The following is a 22,348-nucleotide window of genomic DNA, read 5'->3' on the forward strand; positions in this document are numbered from 1 at the left end:
TGCGGGAACTCATGCTCGACCGCTGTGGTGCGCCGCGGGGACCCATGCTCGACCGCAGTTGTGCGCTGCGGGAACCCATGCTCGACCGCTTGCTCGTATTGCGGGAGCCCCTGATCGACCGCCATCGTGTTCTTGCCCTCGCCTCGCGGCGAGGAGCCTTCGTGCAACAGCACTGCGCAAGCCGTGCAGAGAGGGCCATCGCTCACTCTGTGTACAGCCTGCGTCGTGACGACCGGTCCACGACGGTGACGTGGGGCCAGTCTTTCTGGGCAGCCAGGAGGTTGGGTGAACACCTCGCTCACGTCGAAACCGCTGGCGATGTTTAAACCGAGCGGGCCACCCAGTCAATCTCTGGTGATACCGTGACAGCCCACCGGATGCCCAGGATGGAAATCGTATGCGTAGTTTCATCCTCATTCACGAGGAAGTCGTCATTGCTGCGAAAGCCGTCGAAAGTGTACGGCAACGTAATCTCGCGCCGCGCGACGTGGCGCGGCTTTCCGTCAGCAAGCTTGACTACAACCTGTCCGCGACCGTTGCGGACAGCGATTTCGCTGGGTAGCGTCGACAAACACGACTCACGGAAGAAGTTGTTTGTCGCTCCTGAGTCCACAAGCGCGCGTAGTGGACGTCGGGCGCCGGCGACATGGAGGCTGATGATGATCAGTCTTGCGTCGCCCGACGCTGTGGTGGCATTGAAGTGTGCGTGTAGCACACGAGGGCTAGAAGGTTGGGTTGCCACCGGAGGACCCGGACCTCGATTCCAGCCAGTAGGGCGCCCCGCACCTACTGGCCCTGAACGTTTTTTGGCTGATCGGTAGGAGAGGCATCGACAGTATGCGTGAGCACTGGCGCGGGCGCGCGGCCCTCAGCCGCGCGATGTCCAACCTTCCGACAGCGGAAGCAAGTGAGGGATCGACTGGGACGACCACCATTCGCACGAGGGACTGCACGACGGCGGTTGTTCGACGCGTCAATCGCGTCCATCTCCATCGGCTCCGGAGCTGACTCTTGAGCTTTGCCCGCGCGTACGACGCCGCCACCACGTAGTCTTTACGAAGGGCGAGAGCAAATGCCTCCTCGAGTGAGGAGGGTTCCGCTCGAGTCAGACAGTATCGCGTCATGCCTTCACGCATGCCGAACACGAAGACGTGGACTTGAGATGCCATGTCAATCGGATTGGTGACGATGCAGGACGCGAGGTGGCGTGTCTTCTGGACGTAGTCGCGCATGGTCATCTTGTCTTGTCGCAGAGCGAAGAACTCTGCGCGCACTCGGGACTCGTCTTGTGGAGGCTCGAAGGCGAGACGAAGATCACTCTGGAGGGCCTCCAGGGTGGAGAACGCATCGTTGTTGACGACCAGTTTGCCGAGTGCCCACTCCTTGGCTTTCCCGGCCAGTCGGGAAAGTAAGAAGTTAACTTTCGCTCCTTGCGCCTCGATCATCCTCGAGGCGATAGCGATGTCGATTTCGCGAAACCAGCGATTCAACGGAAGGCGATTCGCTCCTTCACCGGAGTAGGTTGACGTCTCCAACTTGACGATGTCATTCCTCGAGGAACGCGAGGGAGTTGTCGCTCGCCGATTCGCGTCGGCGAGCTCGCGTTCCATGAACTCTTGAGCTGCTTGACGTTGTTGATCGGGGGTCGCTGAGCTCAGCAGCGACGCGACAACAGTCTCACTGGACACTGCCGCAAGGCGGTGAAAGGCTTCCCACTCGACACGAGTGAGATGAGGGAAAGCAGCATGCTCCAGGGTTGACCCTGAAGCTTCAGACGTCTGGCCTTGGCTCATTGTGAACTTGATCATGGGAAGGACTACAAAGTGCTACCAGGTGTAACGGGCCTAGAGTGTCCGTTACTAGCTTACACGTAATAATGAGGAAGCGTGCAAGTTCCGCGATAGTGAAACCAAGTGCTTAGTCTGAAGGAAAATCAACTCTGTTTTTATTTAGGTCCAGGGCAGCTTGCCCTGACCACTCAAATACACGTCAACCCCTTATTGGCTGATAATGGTTCTGGCTCCCCATATATCAACCAATAGGATGACGGCAGTTCAGCACACGCTAGCCGTATGCTGCTGCACCTACTTTTGTAATATAAATCTTCCTACTTATGTAATGGCGTGGCCCACTACAAATGTCGGCACGCGGTCGCTAGGATGACCCTGTGGAGGAACGTGTTTCTGTTCAAGGGCAAGAATTTCGCGTTCAATTAGCGATGTGCTGCGGAGTTTGTTGTAGGTGACTGCTGACGACATATAGAGCCGATATGTCTGATGCATAAAAATCAAAACTTCGAATTATTTATTTTATTGTTATTTTTTTTAAAGTTGATAAAGATCTACTATTAATACGTTTCGCACACGTCAATCGACACGCAGACGAAGTAGCGATATTTCGAGCCGATGTCATGATGCATAGGAATAATAACTTATTAAAAGTTTTTTAAATGCGTTTTATTAAGTTGATCCGGACAAATCACTCGCGCGTCCATCAATCAGGAGAATCCATCCCAAAATGGCGGCACGACTATTAATAATACTTCTCTGGCCCATGACGGGCCGGTTCTTTCACATAGACGAAAAAAATAGCTCTATTAAATAAATTGCATCCGTGATTACGCATGTCGCAGAAAACTATTTTTTAGCCTAGTGGAAGCCAATCTGTCGCTCCTTCTCCTCCTAGATCAAGTATATCTCACTTAACATCGGTATGGAAGCCCACGACTCCTAAACCAGCTTATATATGACCAACCTACACTTGCAAACCTTCTTTCAGAAAAAATCAATCCACCAGCGAAATTGTTCAGCTGATTAAGTTTATCTATGATTCGTCAACTTGAGGCCAATTTTGTATTTTTCGGTAATGCTTTGGTACACCACGATTTCGTTGCGTTTAAACTGTAGCGCTCTCTGCCCGTTTCTGGGTTTGTGAGTGCGTGAAACGGAAGCTTATTGTCGGATTAACCCACCCTTATAATTGGGTGTAATACTGCTTAATATTGACTGAGCTCCGACAAAAAGTAACGACCCTACAAAATATGGAGGGTCTAAGCGCGGTGTGCTCATGTGAGATACCACGCTGGGTATGCTGCACTACCAGAGAGGAGACCAGCGTCGGAGCGCCGCTGGCGCCGCCGAAGCCCAGCCTGGAAGCACTGGAGAAGCCACTTGAAGCTGGTGCGCCGCACCGCTCAACGTGCCGGAACGGGTCGCTGCGCTGTCCCAGCTTGCTGCAATTATGCAGGCGCTGCCTGCTGCTGAAGCCGTCCTGCGGACGGAACCCCTGCCGTTGCTGCCGTTGCACAGGCGCTGCCCGTTGCAGAGTTTGTCCTGCGGACAAGACTCCCGAGTGCTGCTGCGCACACTCAACGACCAGCACAAGATCAGCTAAAGAGGGCTCTAACAGTAATATAAACATACGGGTTGCGAGGGTACGGCGAAGGTGGAGTGCGCTGCGCGCACCCGGGGCTCCTAGAGTCTCACTTCCGAATCCACCACTGCGCTGCCAAGCCCCTCAAGTCCCTGTAAGGCTTCTGCCTTGCAACTCTGGTGTCCGTAGGCGTTCTTCCTTTTCTCAATGCAGAACGACGGACAGGACGAGTCGCCAGAGCCTGCCGGCTCCCCGAACCGTACCACGTCTCAGGTTATGAGCCCAAACCCTACGGTAACATCGACCAATCAGCACCAAGATTTGGGGGTAAGCACACCATCGGTTGGCTGTGACAGAAGCCTGTCACAATCTCAAGTTGGAGAACTGACGCCATTAGCAATCCCGTTGGCTGTCCAACGCTCCGTCAGCGACGGAGCCTCACAAGACTTTCGTCTTCCTGGAGCGCAGCTAAGCTCGCAGACAAGCTACGGAGATCGGCCGCGTTCGATCACTCAGCCTCAGTCGCGCCCTCTGAACTACGGACAACCTGCAAACATCTACCAAGTACACGTACCTGCTGGTGACGTGAATCCTGCCTGCGTGCAAGAACAAGAAGAAGACATGCCTAAGATCGAAGCAATCACTAAGTTCGACGTAGGGAAGAAGCTTTCCCAGCCGTCCGAATATCCGACGTGGCGCATGCGTGTCATGACCGGGCTTGGTATGTCTCGCTTGGAGCAGCTGGTGCAGGGCAATGAGCCGCTGCGCGACAACATGACACCTGCCCAGAAGAATTGTTGAGACGTTCGACGTCGCAAAGCCCAAAGACTGCTGGTGTCGTGCATTTCCGACGAGGTTCTACTACGCTACGAGGACATCGTGTTCAGGGCGGATCCTATACTGCTTTGGGACCGTATATTCCAGGATTTCGGTCGTGGACCTGGTGTTAACACTGATATGGTGATGGCGGACCTTTACGCTCGGAAGCTCCAGTCAGATGAAACTGTGGAAGAATACATTAAGGACTTGCTCCGGATGCAGCGCATCCTTGCTGAAAACAATGATCCTATGCATGACAGTCGTGTGGCAAGGTTGATGCTCACCAACGCCATTAAGGTCTACCCTAAGATCACCGACGACGTAGCCCGCCGTGGTATTCAACCAAATGAATTCACTATCTATGCGTCACGTGCAGAATTGGTAAACGCCGAGATGACCGCCCGTGCCCGCGAGCAACATGGCACAGCTGCCAGCGGCGATGCTTCTAGCGGTGGAAGAGGGCTATCCAGCGGACGGCCTCAACTACAAACCAACTTCACTCAGCGGAGTGGAAACGGGAAACAGCCACGCCAGCGAGGTGGCAGATACGGTGGTAACCGCAGTCGCTCCGTCTCAAGTAACTCGTCTACAGGCTCGAGGACTTCCATTATGGCTAGGAAGAAAAACTCGACGTGCAAAGTGTGTGGACAGAAGGGACATTGGAAGGGCGACAGAGAATGCAAAGGAGCGAACCGGCAAGCTGCTGGAAACCAGGAAAGAAACCAGCGAGTACAAGCTTTCTCTGGTGGTGTATTCACGAACATTATGGGTGGTGCTGCGCACCAACAACCTCAATCCGCTGCTGCTGGCTTTACGTTCGATGAAGTTCGTCATATTCTTGGTGAACAAGCGGCAAGACAGCTACGTGATGAGCTGGAAACGAAGCCTCCTACGCCTGCGGTGGATGAAGAACAGTTCTCGCCTACCTCTACACCTCCACAATCTCCTGCTGAAGCTCGAGGGGGATTGGTTAGCATGGTTATGAGCAGTCATGAAGACAACTGTTTTCCGGATTTGGCACCGGATGAAATGGAATGGCTACTTGACAGCGGATCGCAAGTAAATCTTTGTGGAGATCTGTCGTGCTTTTCCTACGTTGAACGTGGAGTCTCTGGAGAACTAAAGATGGCCCTTGGCCAAACAGAGATTTTGAATGCGAGCGGGAGTGTCGTGATGCGCGTAAAGAACCAGCTCTCAGGCCAGTGGGAGCCTCGGCGCCTTGATGACGTGCACTACTCACCGAATGCTCACGTTAACCTCATAAGTCTTGGTTACATACAAGCCTGCGGCTTTGTCGTGAATATCAGTGAGGATCAGTGAACTGCATGGCTAACCAAGAACGAGATCAAGCTGCGATTTGATCAACATGATAAGCTCTATCGTCTACGAACGAAGCGCTCACACAGACTTGTTGCTGCGGTGGAAGCCCGTACCAACATGATGGGATTATTGCACAACCGCTTAGGCCATGTGAACATGAAGTTAATTCGAGAGTTGGCAGCCAGCAAGGCCGACTTCGGTGTTAAGATCAATGCGAATTCGCTTTCTGCCTACGACTGTGTACACTGCATTACTGCTAAGCTTAAGCGCATGTCCTACAAACGTAATCCAGAACGTCGTAAACACCCGCTGAAGAAGCTCTCTGTGGATCTTTGTTCCGTCGGCGACGAGAGATCACGGGTGAAACGATGTTCTTGTTGGTAGTGGACGAAGCTACGCGGTACAAGTGGTGGTATCTACTTGCAAACAAAAACGATGCAGAGGACAAGATCAAGACTTTGATTCTAAGACTTAACAATAAGTTCAAGAGACAGTCGCGCTCGGTGGTCACGCTGCATTCAGACCAAGAAGGCGAATTCCTGAGCGGCAAGACTGAAAGACTTCTGCGAAGAGCTTGGCATCCAGAGTGAGAACACCAACTCTTATTATCCTGAGGAGAATGCTATCGTCGAGCGAGCGAACGGACTCGTACTACCGCGACTACGTTCTGTGCTACATGCTGCACGTCAGACCGATTTGTTGTGGGGAGAAGCTCTCCTCCATGTCGTGGACATGGTGAGCCTGCTACCTACAGCTGCGCTGGATGGTAAGTCACCTTTTGAAGCTCTATACGACAAGAAGCCTACGCTCCGGTACCTGCGAACCTGGGGTTGCTTGGTGCACTCGCACATTCCGAAGAAAAGGACGTCTACCCGAGACAAACTCGACCCGTGTGCTGAGTTGGCTCTTTTCCTCGGCTACTCTACAAACACGAAAGGCTACAAGCTGCTGAATTTGAAGACCGGCTGCGTCATTCAAAAGCGAAGTGGAAACGTGTTGTGTCATGAGAGATTTACTGCTGCTCAAGCCTACGTGAAGCAGCTACTGTTGAACACCTACAAGGATGGTAACGCCGACTTACCTGATGAGATTCCGGTAGTGCCGATCGTGAACTCGCTTGAAGACCGTCTCTTTCCCGATGCCGGAGATCCGCTGCGATCGTCCGTATTGCCGAATGCTGGAAGACTTGATAAACAGACCGAGTAAGTAGCCAGTCCAGAGCAAGTGGGAGAGCAAGACGTACCCGCTCAGCTGTCGATGACGCCGTCCAACGCTTCTAAAGCAAGCTGCTTGAAGAGATCTGCTGCGCAGACAAAGACTAGAACGGCAAGCCGATTAGTGAAACGGAAAGCAAATGACAACGAAGCATACACACCTTCAAAGAAGCTGCCTGCAGTTGCTACTGCAGAGCCAAGAGCAAATATTATTCGCCGCGCGAAGAAGCTGCCTGCTCACCTGAAGGAGTACATCGTTGGGTCAGTCATCAACTCGAAGCAAGATATTCCAATCCCTACCACTTACAAACAAGCCAAAAAGAGCAACTTCTGGCCGGAGTGGGAAGTAGCCATGAATGACGAGCTGACGTCGCTGCGCCAGCATGGGACCTGGAAGCTTGTATCGAGAACCAAAGCCAAGTCGCAAACTGTAATCACAAACAAATGGGTGTACACGGTTAAACGAGATGCCCAAGGACGAATCAAGAGATTCAAGGCGCGTCTTGTCATTCACGGCTTTAAACAAAGCTTTGGTGTTGACTATCTGGAAACCTATGCCCCAGTGATCCGATTCGAGACCATCAGAGCTGCTATTCTCTACGCTAGGAAACGTGGCTGGGATGTCTACCAATACGACGTGAAAACTGCTTTTCTTTACGGTCGATTGGAGGAACGAATCTACATGGAGATACCTGCTGGATCTACTGAAGGATTACCTGGAGGTGAAATGATTTGCCAACTGATCAAGTCACTGTATGGATTAAAGCAAGCTCCTGCAGTATGGAACAAGACGTTGCACGACTTTCTGGTGGACCTCGAGTTCACACGACTTGACAGTGACTATGGAGTCTATGTGAAATACAACAACGATGAGGTCGACATGCTGTTGACCGTCTACGTTGACGACCTACTGCTAATGGGACCAGCGGCGCTGTGTACCAAGGTTGCTGCGCAACTAGAAGCCAAATTCACATTGACTAGCATGGGCGAGGCAAAATACCTGCTTGGGATCGAGATTACTTTGGACGCTATCAACAACAAGGTAATCTACAGTCAACGATCTCATATTGACAAGCTGTTAAAGAAGTTTGGACTGGCTAACTCCTACGGCTGCTGGACACCTCAAGCGACGACTGAATCCAGAGCTCAAGCCAAGGACCAAGATAAGCCTGTCGACATGCCTTACCGTGAATTGATTGGAGGATTGCAGTATCTTGTATCCGGATCGCGACCGGATATTGCTCACGCAGTCCGTCATCTTGGGAAGTATCTGTCATGCTACACAGAGAGCCATTTCCGAGAAGCCCAGCGGGTGCTGCGTTACCTGCTGCAGACACGAGACTACGCATTGCACATGGATGTAGTGCTCGGCACGGACGTCTGTATTACTGCGTTTACGGACTCCGACTACGCGAATGATCCTGATGATTCCAAGTCAGTCTCTGGCTACGTGACCCTACTTGATGGAAACGTCATTTCCTACGCTTCAAGAAAACAGGGTATCAACGCCCAGTCGAGCACGGAGGCGGAATACGTTGCGATGAACGAAGGAGTCAAGGACATTCTGTGAATCGTGGATTTGTGTGAGGAACTGAAGTGGCCTGCGGCCACACCACTGCTGCGCGGTGATAACCAGGCGGCGCTGTACCTGACCGAGAAACCTGGAAAACATTCAAACACAAAACACATTCGCAACAAGTACCACCTTATTCGTCACATGGTCGAAGACGGCAAATTGAAGACACTGCATGTGCCCACCAACGATAACACGGCTGACATCATGACCAAGCCACTTGCACGTGCCAAATTCAGCCAGTTTCGCGACCAGCTGAAAGTGATGCCTATCAGCCTGCCCTCATCTGCTGCTACTGCTTATGCAGCACTAGCTACAAACGCTGAGGAATGCCAAGACGGTGTGGACGAGTAATGGTAAACGTTGTATTACTGAAGCCTCAAGCTATGCTGATTGCTCAAGCTACGGAGACCTGCTGCGATCAGGTGCCTCCGGTTCCTGTTAAGATCCTGCGTTGATCTTACAAGTGCTGTCCGCCCTCGACACTTGCGAAGCCTCGACGCGCGTCGAGTGCGAGTGGGAGTGTGAGATACCACGCTGGGTATGCTGCACTACCAGAGAGGAGACCAGCGTTGGAGCGCCGCTGGCGCCGCCGAAGCCCAGCCTGGAGGCACTGGAGAAGCCACTTGAAGCTGGTGCGCCGCACCGCTCAGCGTACCGGAACGGGACGCTGCGCTGTCCCAGCTTGCTGCGATTATGCAGGCGCTGCCTGCTGCTGAAGCCGTCCTGCGGACGGAACCCCTGCCGTTGCTGCCGTTGCACAGGCGCTGCCCGTTGCAGAGTTTGTCCTGCGGACAAGACACCTGAGTGCTGCTGCGCACACTCAACGACCAGCATAAGATCAGCTAAAGAGGGCTCTAACAGTAATATAAACATACGGGTTGCGAGGGTATGGCGAAGGTGGAGTGCGCTGCGCGCACTCGGGGCTCCTAGAGTCTCACTTCCGAATCCACCACTGCGCTGCCAAGCCCCTCAAGTCCCTGTAAGGCTTCTGCCTTGCTACTCCGGTGTCCGTAGGCGTTCTTCCTTTTCTCAATGCAGAACGACGGACAGGACGAGTCGTCGGAGCCTGCCGGCTCCCCGAACCGTACCACGTCTCAGCTCACGCGCATCTAGCGTTCTGACAGCGGAAAAATATGCCCGTGCGCGCTATGCCTGGGACTTTATTGTGGTGCGCTTTGTGCCCACTCTGGAGCTCTGGTTGCAGAGATATCGGTCTGTAAAGGAATAAATAGTTATTTTTTCTTTAAAAAACTCGAATGTGTGATTGGTCAAAGCCCCTTTTATCCATATGATTGGTTAAAATATGTACATTTAATTATTTGTAAGCATCAGTTATTTATAGCTTTAAATGACAAGGCTTAAAGCTCATTTTCCTCTTTCGCTAGTATATTTTTTAAGTTTTTATTCCGCTTATTTTCGCGAAAATCCAAAGGCGACCAATACTTCTTAGGACTCTTCTGTAGATCGCCGTTACCTCGACTTGTGCAGCGGAAAGGTGTCTAGCTTGCACCCTTGACACTTGACAGCCTAAGAAATACCACCTATAGAACAATTGGCCTCAGATTGTCGAAATTGTCTATCTCGTGCTTAACTGCTGCCAGCCTCTTCATTCATCAACTTGCAACGTGAAACTCACCATCAGGACTCAACATGCGCACCTCGTTTGGCATCGCCTTCACTCTCATTGCCACCAGCTTCTTCTGTGTCCATGGTGCCATTGCCACCGGTGGCCTGCGTGGTGCAAACGACGTCGGATCGGAGGAGCGCAAACTCGATCAACTCGATGGCTCTGGGTCTGCTAGCTCGATTGTTTGGGTTAATGGAAGCAAGGCCGAACCAGAGAAGCGCAAATACGTAGATTACCACCATGGCCACCAACAAAAAGTCTGCCAGATCAACTGTCCGAAGAACTGCTGGTATGTCGATGTCTTTGACAACTAAGAGATTTTCAAGAGGACTGAACGAAGTAAGACTGACGACTTAAACATCGTGTTGAAGTGAAGCTATGGAAGAAAAAGTTAGGTGTAATATGGAGTGTGTGCTAAGTTTCGACTCTAAATCTGCTCAAATATTCCCCCGCTTTAGTGTCGCCCAAGCCAACTATTTTTAGAATATCGTACTTAAAACAATTGCCTAAATCCGATCTCCCCTTTCCGCTATAAAAAGCCCGTTCATACTCGAAGAGCTGTGCGCTAAGCTTAGACCCTCGTGGCGTTGCTGTATCGTCGGTTAGCTTCACTTCCGGCCCCCCCCCTAGAGCGAGCGCAGTCGTCGGTGGTCATTATCTCCCTGTTTATTGAATTTGCCGCCCTACCAGCTGTGATCTAAGCGCTCAAACATCATGAAGTGGCTCCGCTCGGCCGAGATGGAGTACATCTCGCTCATTGTGAACGAGGACGCGGCCCACGACTGCGTCCAGAAGCTGGGCGACCTGGGCGTCTTGGAGTTCACGGACCTGAACCCGGAGCTCACGCCGTTCCAACGCCGCTACGTAAACTACGTCAAGCGCTGCGACGAAATGGAGCGTAAGTTGCGCTACTTTGAGGTGGAGTTGGCCAAATTCAGCATCTCGCCGAAGCCTGCGGGCAGTATCGACCAGTTCCTGGCGGGCTCAGCTGATATCCGCTACGGCTCGCAAGACACGGCAGCTAGAGCGTTGGATACACTCGAACGACTTCTGGAAGACAAGGAACAGGAGCTGCTGCAACTTAACTCGATGCACGAGAAGCTTACGAGAGAGTACAACGAACGCAAGGAGCTTCAGGAAATTATCTCGCGAGCTGGCGAGTTCTTCGAGATCGAAAGTGCGGTGTTATTTTTCTAATTGCTATTGTTATATTTCTAACGTATTGTCATTTTCTACTGTCATTTTTCCATAGTTCCGGAAGTCCAAGCGCGTCGCACGTCTCGTACGACCTCAAGATCCGGCTACAGCTTCGTGGAGACGTCTTCTGGCGTCCCAGGAGGCGAGGAGTCGTCGTCGCTGCGTTTCCACAATGTCACGGGCGTGGTTCCTGCCGATGAACGTCTTAAGTTCGAAAGGATGATCTTCCGTACTACACGTGGCAACTGCTTCACGCGCTTTTTGCCCATTGAAGAGCCCTTAGTGGACCCCACGAACGGCCAACCAGTGACCAAGCACGCGTTCGTCATCTTCTTCCAGTCGAATTTTATCGAGACCAAGCTCCGTAAAATCTGCGACGCCTTCCACGCCCGACTGTACTCGTTGCCGCCCATGGACGACCGTGCGGCCATCGCGCACTTGATCCAAAGTAACGCCGGAGAACTCAACCAAAGCAGCCACATCTTACGTCGCAATAGAGAGAGCTGCGTGCTGCTCTGTCGTGATCTAGCCGAGACGTTGGAGTCCTGGAAGTGGTCGGTGCTACAGGAGAAGGCCACGTACCATGCGCTCAACATGTTCCGTGCTGACGTCAGCGGTATGTTACGTGCAGAAGGCTGGGTCATTAAAGAAGCGCTGCCCAGTGTGCGTCGTGCCGTCACTCGCGCTCACGCCGCAGCCGACGACAAGTCCATGCCGTCACTTGTGGATACAGTAGCTAAGCCCTGGCCCGTCCCGCCGACTTTCTTTGAGACCAACAAGTTCACAGACGCCTTCCAATCCTTCGTGGAGACCTACGGCTGTCCTCGCTACCGTGAAGTGAACCCGTCCGTGTTCACTGCCGTGACGTTCCCGTTTCTGTTTGGCGTCATGTATGGAGATATCGGCCACGGTTTCTGTGTGCTGCTCTTTGGTCTGTATTTGATCCTGACGGAGCGGAAACTGGAGCAACCAGGTAGTATGGGGGAGATGGCGGTGTCTATCTACGGAGGACGCTACATGCTGTTCATGATGGGCGCCTTTGCCATGTACGCAGGGCTCATCTACAACGATTTCTTCTCGCTGCCGTTGAATTTATTCGGCTCCAAGTTCGCGTATCCGGATTGTCTGGAATCGCACGACCGAGAGGCCAAATGCGTGGCGCAGTATCTGATTGACGGCAAGATGACGTACGTGAACGCCACGGACGTGTCGGCGGGCGACAACGTGTACGCTATGGGGCTGGATCCCGTCTGGAAGACGTCGTCGAACGAATTACTGTTCTTTAACTCGTTCAAGATGAAGATCTCGGTCATTTTCGGCATCATCCAGATGACGTTTGGCATTCTGCTCAAGGGCTGGAACAATTTGTACTTCCGAGACTACTCGACCTTCTTCTTCGAGTTTGTGCCGCAGATTGTGTTCGCCGTCTCGCTCTTTTGCTACATGATCGTGTTGATCGTCATGAAGTGGAGTATCAACTGGACGGAGCGGATGAAGCACGAAGTGTGTCCGTACAACTACGCGGGCGAACACACGGGCTGTCGTCCGCCGTCGCTGGTGAACACGCTGATCAACATCGCCTTGGCCCCTGGTAGCGTCGTGGACCCCTTGTATGAAGGTCAACTGGAGACCCAGCAGACGCTGTTGATGATGGCCTTCCTGTCGGTGCCTGCTATGTTGCTAGTCAAGCCAATCTACTTGAAGATCCAGAACGACCGCACGGCGCCGCCTGTGAACCACCACGTGGACTTTGACGACGAAGCAGAGGAGCGTCTGGTGTCTCATCACCATGGCAACGCCGGTGGAGGCCATGGAGGTCATGGCGGGGAGTTTGAGTTCGGGGAAGTGGTGATCCATCAGGGCATTGAGACGATCGAGTTTGTGCTGGGAATGGTGTCGAACACGGCGTCGTATCTGCGTCTGTGGGCCTTGAGTTTGGCCCACTCGGAGCTGGCCACTGTCTTCTGGGAGAAGACGATGCTGTCGACGATCAATAGTGACTCGTTCATCGCCATCTTCATCGGCTTTGGTGTGTTCGCAGCCACGACGTTCGGTGTCATTCTGGCGATGGATGTGCTCGAGTGTTTCCTTCACGCTCTGCGTCTGCACTGGGTGGAGTTCCAGAACAAGTTTTACAAGGCCGACGGACACAAGTTTCACCCGTTCTCGTTCAAACAGACGATTAAGGACTCGCAACAGGTCTAGACGACTGGAAAAGAAAAGCAAGACCTGACCTGAAAAAAAAAATACTTGACCAGATACCTGATCAAGAAAAAAAAAATAAGAAGACGAAAAGCAGATTTAAGGAGGGTAGGAAGAAAATCTGCAGTGCATATGGAAGCGTGCCTTCCCATTTTATAATAGGACTTGTTGGCAGTGCTTTCTGCAACTTAGTTTTTTACTTGGTAGACTTGGCTGCTTTCCTTTCGGATTCTCTATAAGCAACATAAGCTCATTAGCGTTCCAGTTTGTCTTCTTAATAGGATAAAGACGCTTACATTTGCTGGTACTGGTTGCGTAGATTGCTGCTGGCGCTGAGGTCCTGTACACGTTCGAGCGCCTTGGTGTCTGCGTAGAGATAGCCGGCGCCGGCACCAATGAGGCTGCCTCCAACAATGGCGAGGAATTGCACTCGTCTTGGGAATGGACCAATAGCTGGGATGAAGAAAGAAGCAGCAAGAGTTAAGAATTCGTAGCAGAAACTGTCGCAAGAGATGGTCGACTACCGGTGACACTGGCGAGCACAGCGCCGCCTAGCGCGCCTCCCACGCCTGAGCAGTACTCGATATCGCTCCGTCGTCGGTCGTACCAGACCTTCTCCTCCAATGTGAGGCGCTGCGGGGCGCGAGCGGCGTTGGTCTTGTCGGCTGGCGCGGAGCTCATGATGGCAAAAAACTGTGTCGATGACGTACTACCGGTAATGTGAGGATGTGAGGTGCATGTTCCTAAGTTGCGATAAGCAGAATTTAAGATGCTTATTAGGCTGCAGCAACGTAAGAAAAACATTTATTTCGAATCTCAGCAAATTAAAGATTACCATCAAAAGGTGAAGTATAACATTCCTGGCAACCAAGGTGTCAGTTGCCGACTGGTTCTGGAGCAGCACATGGCGGCGAGATGGCTAGTGGTGAGTCAGCGCTGGCGCCATGACGAGCATCCCGCTTAGACGAGTTGACGGCGATGTTGCTTGCCTCGCTCCAGTCGACAAAAATCCACGGCATAAAAACTTGTGTCCAGTTGGTAGCATCAACTTGTCCGCAGTCGACGAAGAGCTTCTTGCAGACAGGACGCTATGGAAACAGTGCTGTCGCTTCAACCAGCAAACGACTCGTTTGTATTCATCAAATTTTTCAGTAGTTGACCACTTGGCTCTTTCGAATTTTTGATAGTTGAGGACGACACAAAATCTTCGAAAGACAAAAAGAGAATAAATTAATTGGTTTAAGTCAAACTATACGCCTTTCGCCCCCTGGTTTCTGTTGACAGCCTGGGTAAAGTGCTTGGCGCGTGGTTGCTGGATGAATCCGTAGCCTGGGTGTCGCTTCATCGCCAACGAAGGCGTGGGAGTCTGCGGGGTGCGTGGGATGCAGGCCGTGGGTGTCACGTTTAGACCCGATGACTGCGATGTCACCGTGTTGATCTGGTTGGGGTTGGACGAGTACACATCCATGAGGAAGTCCATGGACTCGTCGAAGTCCGGCACGGTAGGCTTGGCTTCGGCCTCCCACGACGCAGGGTAGGAGGCGTTTCCGATGAAGGCACTTAAAATGGTAGACGTGCTCAATTGGCTGAACTCCGAACTCACCATAGTCATTGAAGCTGACATAGGAGTCGAGGCGTAGGTGGTAGGGTGGTGGTGAAACGACGAACGGTGGATGGGCATAGCCGGTAGCGAAGTAGCACGCGCCAAAGGGATGGCTCTGGAGGTCATTGGGGCTGATACTATGTGAGCCGTACCCGGGGCTACGTAGCCCATGACGCCAGGGTGAGGAGTCTGCTGATAGACACGCGCGTGCACGTTCATGTAGGGGGAGACGTGTTGAGAGTAGCTCATTCCCGGGACCACACCAACTGTCATCGGTGGGCTCTGGAGGGTTCCGTTACGGTTGCGGAGACCGCGCATACGGCGCGCAAGCTTCTCCCGGTACTTCTGAGCGTGCGTCTGCGTTTGACGCACCGTACGGGTAGCCACCATCTCGGCAATGGCCTTCCATGGACCTTTAGGAAAAGTCTCCATAGCGCGTAGGAAACGTTCATGTTCAGCCTTAGTCCAGGTACCAGAAGCCTTGACGATTTCTCCATTGGCGTCGAACTGTTGCTGTTCACGATCGAGAGACTCGGCGACGCGAACGGTGCCGTCCTTGACGATTAAAAGATCCTTGGGGTCCAGCTCAATGATAGGAGGGAGGTCGTCCAAGATATCGTTAGCTGAGATGTTCCTGTCGTCGCTGTGTTGCTCAGCATTCTTGCTCTCTGTGTTGCTGTCGGGCTTGGAGTCGTGGGCGCGCACCTGATGCCGGTCTGCCATTCCGAAAGACATGAAAGCTCGCTGGTTGATTTGACTTGTGAGGTGAATGCTTGAGTGAACGGACTGACTCGCTGGGCGTCTGTCTGTCGTGTTGTGTTGAGACTTGATACTGTAGATTAGGTGAGCTACCGAAAAGTGCCGGACCAAAAGTGTCGGGCGGAGTCGGTTGTGTGTATGTTGGCAAAGAGTTTGTAAAACTGAGAACGTCGTTGGTTCTCCAGTAGTCAAATTCGAGAATGAGCAGCTCGGTGCGTGGTTCCCCCAGTCCTCTGTTTGTTTGCCCCTCTCCTGTGTCTGGTTGCAGTGGTGGCACAAACGCTAGACAGCCGTGATACTATCGCTGATAGCAGCGAGGCCGGCTGGCGACTGACTTGCGCCTCAGCAGGGCAAGCCGAGCTAGTTGCACTGTCTATGAGTTTGCTCCGACCCGCAAACGCTCGTTGCGTCGGACGATGCGTTCGTGAATTCGACGCGAGACGGGCAGGGACGACGCCCACTTAAAAGTGTTTCCAATCGAGTGTAGGAGGAAAGAGGAGGTGCCTCGTGCGGACAAAATCCAGCATTCGTAATGTCCGGAGCCGTTGATCCAATCAGCCGACGCACCGGCAAGCCCGGTCACGACGGACGTCAAGCGGGGACGAGCTTTTGACTGCCCTGCCTGCCGGAAAACAAGATGGCGCGCAAACATCTGATCTTGTGGCAGTGAAAATGTCGAAAGAGTACCACATTTCGTAACGATCGAGACGCATAGACAAGCCAAACGGTAACAACGAAACTATGCTGTATCATAGCAAGCATGCTAATTAAGAGTTGTCTTTGCTTGCAAAGGCAAATCTCACATATTTCTTTTATTGGGTACATGCTATTTACTAGTATTGTGCCCGTATCCTACGGCCATCACTGCCATCAGCATAGCTGAAGCAAAGTTGCCTTTTTGCATGAAGCAGTGTCGAACCTGTCCGGGTCGAATACCTCACTGGAAAAATGCGCACGTGGGCTGTGGGATATGTCGCGATCAGTAGCAGGCGCTCGTGGAGACATGCACGTGGTCTCTGCCGTGAAATGCTGGAGATGTAAGCGCCCACGCCGCGCTAATGTTTGATCGAGATGCTTGATCGACTTCGCTCGGCATCTGGAAGCTCCAGCTGGAGGCAAACTCTCTCTACTGAGCTTTTGGTCCACCTGGTGCTTCCCGCAGCTGGGATGAAAGATGCGGCGATTGCGTCCTCTTACAAAACTTGAACCAGCACGTGCTTCGCGGTGCAACCGCATCAAGCAAAAGCAACTACTTCCCATCGAACTTGCACAACAGCTTGGTCAACTTCCGATGCCTGTGCCGTTGACTAACGTACAAGAGTAGGAACAAAGCACATCCTTTCTGCCACTGCCATCAACTTGTTGAACTTGAAGGCTCTTGTTGCCACCTCGGAGTACCACGTTCGCGACCGAACGGCTTCAGCAAGTCCCTTCTTACTCCTTTGTATGCGAGCATCGGAAAAGCGGGGCGACAAGGTCCAGTCTTTGACGATCGTAAGCTCTCTGAAGCTCGACAACCGAGTCGTCCGAGTGTTTGAATGCCCTCTGTCATTGTTCGAACAGTTAGCAACACTAAATGCGGGAAGTCTTCGAGAAATCGCAGCAACCGCTGGACACGCTTCAAGGATAAGTCCAACAAAGCAACAACCGTGACTAACGCGTTGCTTGGGTGTTTTAGTCGGACCACAAGATCTCAAAAAACGAGTGCAAGTCTCTCATAATAGCTGCACCTCCTTGTCTTAAGATTTGGTCAAGTGTCGTGACGCATGCGTGGCCAACCGATCGAGCATTAGCCGGTTTAAAGTTCCCACGCAGTCCGCGACAAGTTCTACCATATTAATATGTAGCTAGTTGTAAGCAAAAAATCAACTACTAGAGCCGGAACTGCCAATGAGTTCACCCAACGGCTCGGTGTCCGTTGAAGACTCTATGCACTGACACGTCGGTCATCTCCTCTGCTTCTTTGCACACTGACCAACACTGTTTACAGTAAAGTATCTTTTCTTGCTGTAACTTCGTCTCACTTCGTGGTATCGACAATACAAAGTACTTGAATACATCTTGCGTGTTGGCTCTTGCTGCCTCCCACCCACCACATCTCTGACGTCGTAGCCTCAATGCCTTTACCTGGTCCAATGCAGATATGTAACCTGCAGCCCAGTCACTGCGTTGCCAGCCGTCGAATTTCAAAAATTTTAACGTCTTGAAGAGCTGCTTCTGTACTTGGTGGACCGCCAAATGCAGTCGCTTTCGGGGCGGTTTTCTCGGTGGAAAGCCAGTCGATGTGCTGACACGAGAAGCTCTGCGACAGGAGTTCAAAGAGCTGATGTTCCATCGGGTTGCGAGAGCGATGCGCCATGAGAATTCGCGTCTCAGAGGAGGTTGCGAGCGCTTCCAGCGATGTCACAAGCGGGGCGTATCCTTCTGGATCGTAGACGACATCCGAGAGCACGATCACGTCGGGTTGCAATGGCAGATCGCGCGGTGGATCTCCCCAAAGATGCGCTTGGGCAACGGGTAGTACAGCGCCTTTAGCAGCGCTATCCGCTGCCTCTTGAGGGTAGTTCAAGTGGATGTTGTAGTCTAGCAACGGAGTAACCTCCTATGTACACGCAGCAGGAAGCACAGGATGAGTACGTTTGAATCAAGTTGCAACAAGCCGGTGCCTTGCGTACCTCCAGGTCCGTCAAGGTAACCCGTGCACCGAGCAACGAACAGAAGATGCCCACGAGTCCGAGGCCACTGCCAAGCTCCACCACTCGTTTCCCGAAAAGAATCTCTCGTCGAGCTGCTAGATACCGCGTTAAGACGAGGCACGAGTCCCACAACTTGCCTCCGATACCTAGAATAACCACCCAGCTGTTAGTCACTGAGCTTACCCTCGGACAGTACGGCGTACGCTACGTACCAAGGTTTCCAGGAGACTCAGCAAGAAGAATGTCATGCTGTAGCCCAGGCATGGACACAGCTCGACAGCAGTGGACACCGAGATGTCCAGGATTTCCCTCTTTTAACGCTCCACCACGAGGGTGTACCGTAAACGGCAACGATACCACGGGGAACAAGTTCCACGTTTCGGTTGATGACTCGTGTGATCTGATTTCAAGGGCGAGAGGCTTCGAAGTGCTTGACAGTGATGATGCGTCTACAGTGACGACAGCGACGCGGAAGCTCGCCTTTCCGCGGCCGTTGAGTGTCAACTTGCCAATTGCATCGGCACTACCGAGATCGCCAGTATCCGACGGGTCCAAGGGCTCTTGGAACGTCAATTTGTATTTATTCTCAGTGTTGTGACGTAGAGAGCATTGCAGATAGATTTTCTCTCCATTTTTGACGTAGTCGCGTCGGAAGAGACCGAATTCATTGCCAATATTCACATTCACATTGAAAAACTGGTCTAGTGGAACTTGCGATGGTAGCAGACAGCTACGTTGGAAAAATAAAATAAAACCATGATTTAAAAAAAAGATAAAATAAGTGCTCGATATAATTTCTCCTGACGCACCCGAAATTGATTCGCAACTGCTGTTTGTCGTGCACCATTTTGCCCATCTGCTGGACCTCGCTGGCAGCCACCTCGCGGTCTCTGGCCAGGTTCTTGCGTAGTCGACGACGCGCTGCCACGCAGTATTGGAATGCGGCAGGCGCGCTCTTCTCTCCATTGTCCAGGACGTTATCCACCAGTTGCAACGCTGCTTCGAACCTCTCGAGGTTCTCCAACGCCACGAGTTTGCGCAGTAAAGCCTTCTCGTTCTTCGTGTTATATTTGAGTGCTAGCGTTGCGTCTAGAAGAGTGAGAATGTTAGTCCTCGTTAGTATTGAGGCTGATAATACGGAAAATGTCGGTGTAGTGGTTGCGACGGACCATGCAATGCCGCTGCGAAGTCGCGTTCCTGGATAGCAGTCTGCGCGCGGTTCGAGAGCAATTGCGAGGCCGTCACAGCCTCCCACGAGTCCGCGTTGATACCTCCAGATGCGCAAGATGATGTTCTTTCGTCTGCACTAGTCAGCAGCGAGATCCCCTTCGTGTAGATCGCACGGGCAGCGTCGTAGCGGCCGTCGGCGTAGAGCGCATTGCCCTCCACCTGCAGCTGCTTCACTTGCTCTTTCATTTTTGGCGAATAAGAGAGCGAGAAACGAAACCGCAGTTGGAGGGTTAGAGGATTTCGCTAAAAAGATACTTTTTTTTCGCTTGACGGGCAACTGATGTAGTACGAGCGTATGCATAAGCCTTAGCGCAACGGAAGCTATTCTGCATGTACTGGATCGCTGTAGCAGAGGTTGTGTACTTGACTTGTGTGCACATCGCTTCAATTTGCCAAAAGCTATTAGGTTGTGTGAGTTTTAAGTCCCCGTTTCTGCTTCAGTCTTTGTATTGTTGGTTTAGTATCTTGACCTGAAAGGTTCAAATGTACTGTCCGCGTGGCCTAATGGATAAGGCATCGCCCTCCGAAGGCGGGGATTGGGGGTTCGAGTCCCCTCGAGGACGTTATTTTGCAGCCTTAAAAACTAGCGATCATTTTGGTACGAGTCATGCAAGTGTTCGCCTAACTAAAAAAATGGCCAGTCAGTAACAGCGTACTTTTTAGAGTTGAAGAAGTTCATGCTCCGCAATGTTTTGTAAAAGCCTGCATTAGTCCCCCACATCCACCTCACGCAGCTCGAAAAACACCCATTTTAAATACTTTTTATTCAATGAAAAAATTCCCTACACCCCTTTCAAATACTACCTCCGTCCCACAAAAAATTAACGTTTGGTTCTAATGTGGTACCCATTAAAGTGTTAGAAGCATTGTATTGGTCAGCAGCTAATTGCTGGATTTTCATTATTCGCTTTAGGATTGCTGGAAAATGAGCTTACGATACGTTAAAGTTCCACTAAGTTCATTTTTAACTAGAATTTCAGATTACCGGTACCTTCGTGATATTTTTTTACAATCCGCTTAGATGCGTGGAGAAGCTAAATTTGTGATTAGGCCTCTCGAATTCCCAGCTGCGAAAACAAAACTTAAGAAGGCTCAGTTCATAAAGTGGGGCAAGGATTTTCCCGTCGCTCCCCAAAATCACCCTAATTATGACAGTGTAATCTTCCTCCGGTGGCTCGTTAGCGTAACGCAGCAAATACATAGCTGAAGCGCTCGTGACGAGCGTTCGAATAAATGTTTTGCGTGCTGATTGGGTGCGTAGACGACGCGCAATGACACAAATAGAAAGGTTAAGTGTTTTGTGGGACGGTGTGGTGGATGGTTGGTCTTTAGCCAGTTTCCACCCTCCGTTAGCTGATGATCACAGACTGAAGTCCTGGTGCAATCAGTGTCTCCTCAGCCAAGCAGTGCCTGACTCGATCAGCACTGTTTCATTGGTGACTTCGGAGCCAGTCACACTGGGTACGATGAAATTTTCAGGATTCTTGATAAAGCGGGGTACCAGAGATCCAAGAGGAATCTACTGGAAGCCATACATATTCCCTCTCGTGCTACCATCAGCAAGAAGACTTCGTACTTACAGTGAGAGCTATAGGCAGTGATGTTGGTCTAGAGCGCTCACTTACCTATTTACTAGCTACTGCGAAAGCAGCTCAATACGCTAGGCTACAAGTTTCCAGCGGGATCGCCACCTGCCCCGCCCTGTGTTTCCTGAACTGCCCATCCTCCGGAAAACAATACAGAAGGAGATAGTACGTCATGAGTGCTACCATACCCTCTTAAGTGGAGCCACCATCATGATGATCTACCGCAATTTGCAGTATAGCTTCGTGGTCACCAAGGAATGTTTCATGCGGATATCCGAGTCGCGCATTGCACGAGCGTGTCGAATGTTAGCACGCTGTCGAGAAAATACGCGGGGGGGCCTAAAGGAAATTAACATTAAAAGAGACTCTCCTGGCAACAGCACTGAAGAAACCTACCGTGAGCCAAGCCGAGCTGCACCCGAGGATGATGTGGCATTCGCTGGTGGGGTATTGCGAGGTCGACATGAAAACAAAACGCGCATGATAATAAAATATATATAATTATAATCGTATTTTGCAAAGCCTAATGAGATGGACATCCCTGCAGCAATCTCTATTCCCCTCGATGTGACAGAGGGCAAGTGCTGATGGCGTTCGGCGTCGTGACGATACCTGGATCATGCACGAGAAGCGTCATAGTAGCTCCCTAGGGCCACCGCCCTGGGTAAACCTGTACGAAAAGATATTTTGGCTACTAATCGTAATAGCGTTAAGCTAACAGTTTGATATAACCGCAAAATCAGATCCAGTCGGACAAGAACGACATTCAAACAACCTTATGTGTAGCCAAGTTTTACAAGTGGCAAAAACACTGCACAAAGTCTTAAGCTCCTACATTTACCAAGTAGTCTTATTGAAATGAACGTTTATCCTGGGAGGACAGCTAGAGGAGCTGTATGGACAGCCTCACACACATTAATTCGCTACAAAATTGTTGCCTGTAGCACAAGCAACTTTCAGATTACATCACGACACACAGGATCTACATAACGTAGTTCATCAATTGATGGACCTCAACCAAGTTCATGAGCCAATGCGCATATTGTCCAATAAGATCATTCTATATGTGCTTCACAGTATGCTATTGGCTATTCAATGCTTCTACCAGTTCATCACCCAGTAAATTGTTTCCCTCCCTAGTGCAAGA

At 51.5% G+C, this 22,348-nt stretch overlaps 4 protein-coding genes and 1 non-coding gene across 5 annotated transcripts; 2 read left to right on the top strand and 3 right to left on the bottom strand.

The window, feature by feature from the left end:
* Positions 1–10,642: 10,642 nt before the first annotated feature.
* Positions 10,643–13,330, top strand: PITG_14362 (vacuolar proton translocating ATPase A subunit, putative; the record flags this gene model as incomplete). The annotated part of the gene is made up of 3 exons (XM_002898790.1): positions 10,643–11,105; positions 11,181–11,741; positions 11,775–13,330. The coding sequence occupies 3 exons, from the start codon at positions 10,643–10,645 to the stop codon at positions 13,328–13,330; spliced, it is 2,580 nt and encodes an 859-aa protein (XP_002898836.1).
* Positions 13,331–13,619: 289 nt separating this feature from the next.
* Positions 13,620–14,008, bottom strand: PITG_14363 (uncharacterized protein; the record flags this gene model as incomplete). The annotated part of the gene is made up of 2 exons (XM_002898791.1): positions 13,620–13,780; positions 13,852–14,008. The coding sequence occupies 2 exons, from the start codon at positions 14,006–14,008 to the stop codon at positions 13,620–13,622; spliced, it is 318 nt and encodes a 105-aa protein (XP_002898837.1).
* A 744-nt stretch (positions 14,009–14,752) lies between these two features.
* On the bottom strand, positions 14,753–15,665 carry PITG_14364 (uncharacterized protein; the record flags this gene model as incomplete). Its single annotated transcript, XM_002898792.1, has 2 exons — positions 14,753–14,810; positions 14,857–15,665. 2 exons carry the CDS (start codon positions 15,663–15,665, stop codon positions 14,753–14,755), a joined length of 867 nt encoding a protein of 288 aa, XP_002898838.1.
* Positions 15,666–17,731: 2,066 nt separating this feature from the next.
* Positions 17,732–19,801, bottom strand: PITG_14365 (uncharacterized protein; the record flags this gene model as incomplete). Its single annotated transcript, XM_002898793.1, has 5 exons — positions 17,732–18,291; positions 18,365–18,531; positions 18,598–19,115; positions 19,195–19,474; positions 19,555–19,801. The coding sequence occupies 5 exons, from the start codon at positions 19,799–19,801 to the stop codon at positions 17,851–17,853; spliced, it is 1,653 nt and encodes a 550-aa protein (XP_002898839.1).
* Positions 19,802–20,105: 304 nt separating this feature from the next.
* On the top strand, positions 20,106–20,178 carry PITG_28216. The gene has a single exon. It is a non-coding gene; the product is annotated as a tRNA-Arg (tRNA).
* Positions 20,179–22,348: the final 2,170 nt, after the last annotated feature.

Source organism: Phytophthora infestans, genomic scaffold (assembly GCF_000142945.1).
Source record: "Phytophthora infestans T30-4 supercont1.34 genomic scaffold, whole genome shotgun sequence".
Lineage (NCBI taxonomy): Eukaryota > Oomycota > Peronosporomycetes > Peronosporales > Peronosporaceae > Phytophthora > Phytophthora infestans.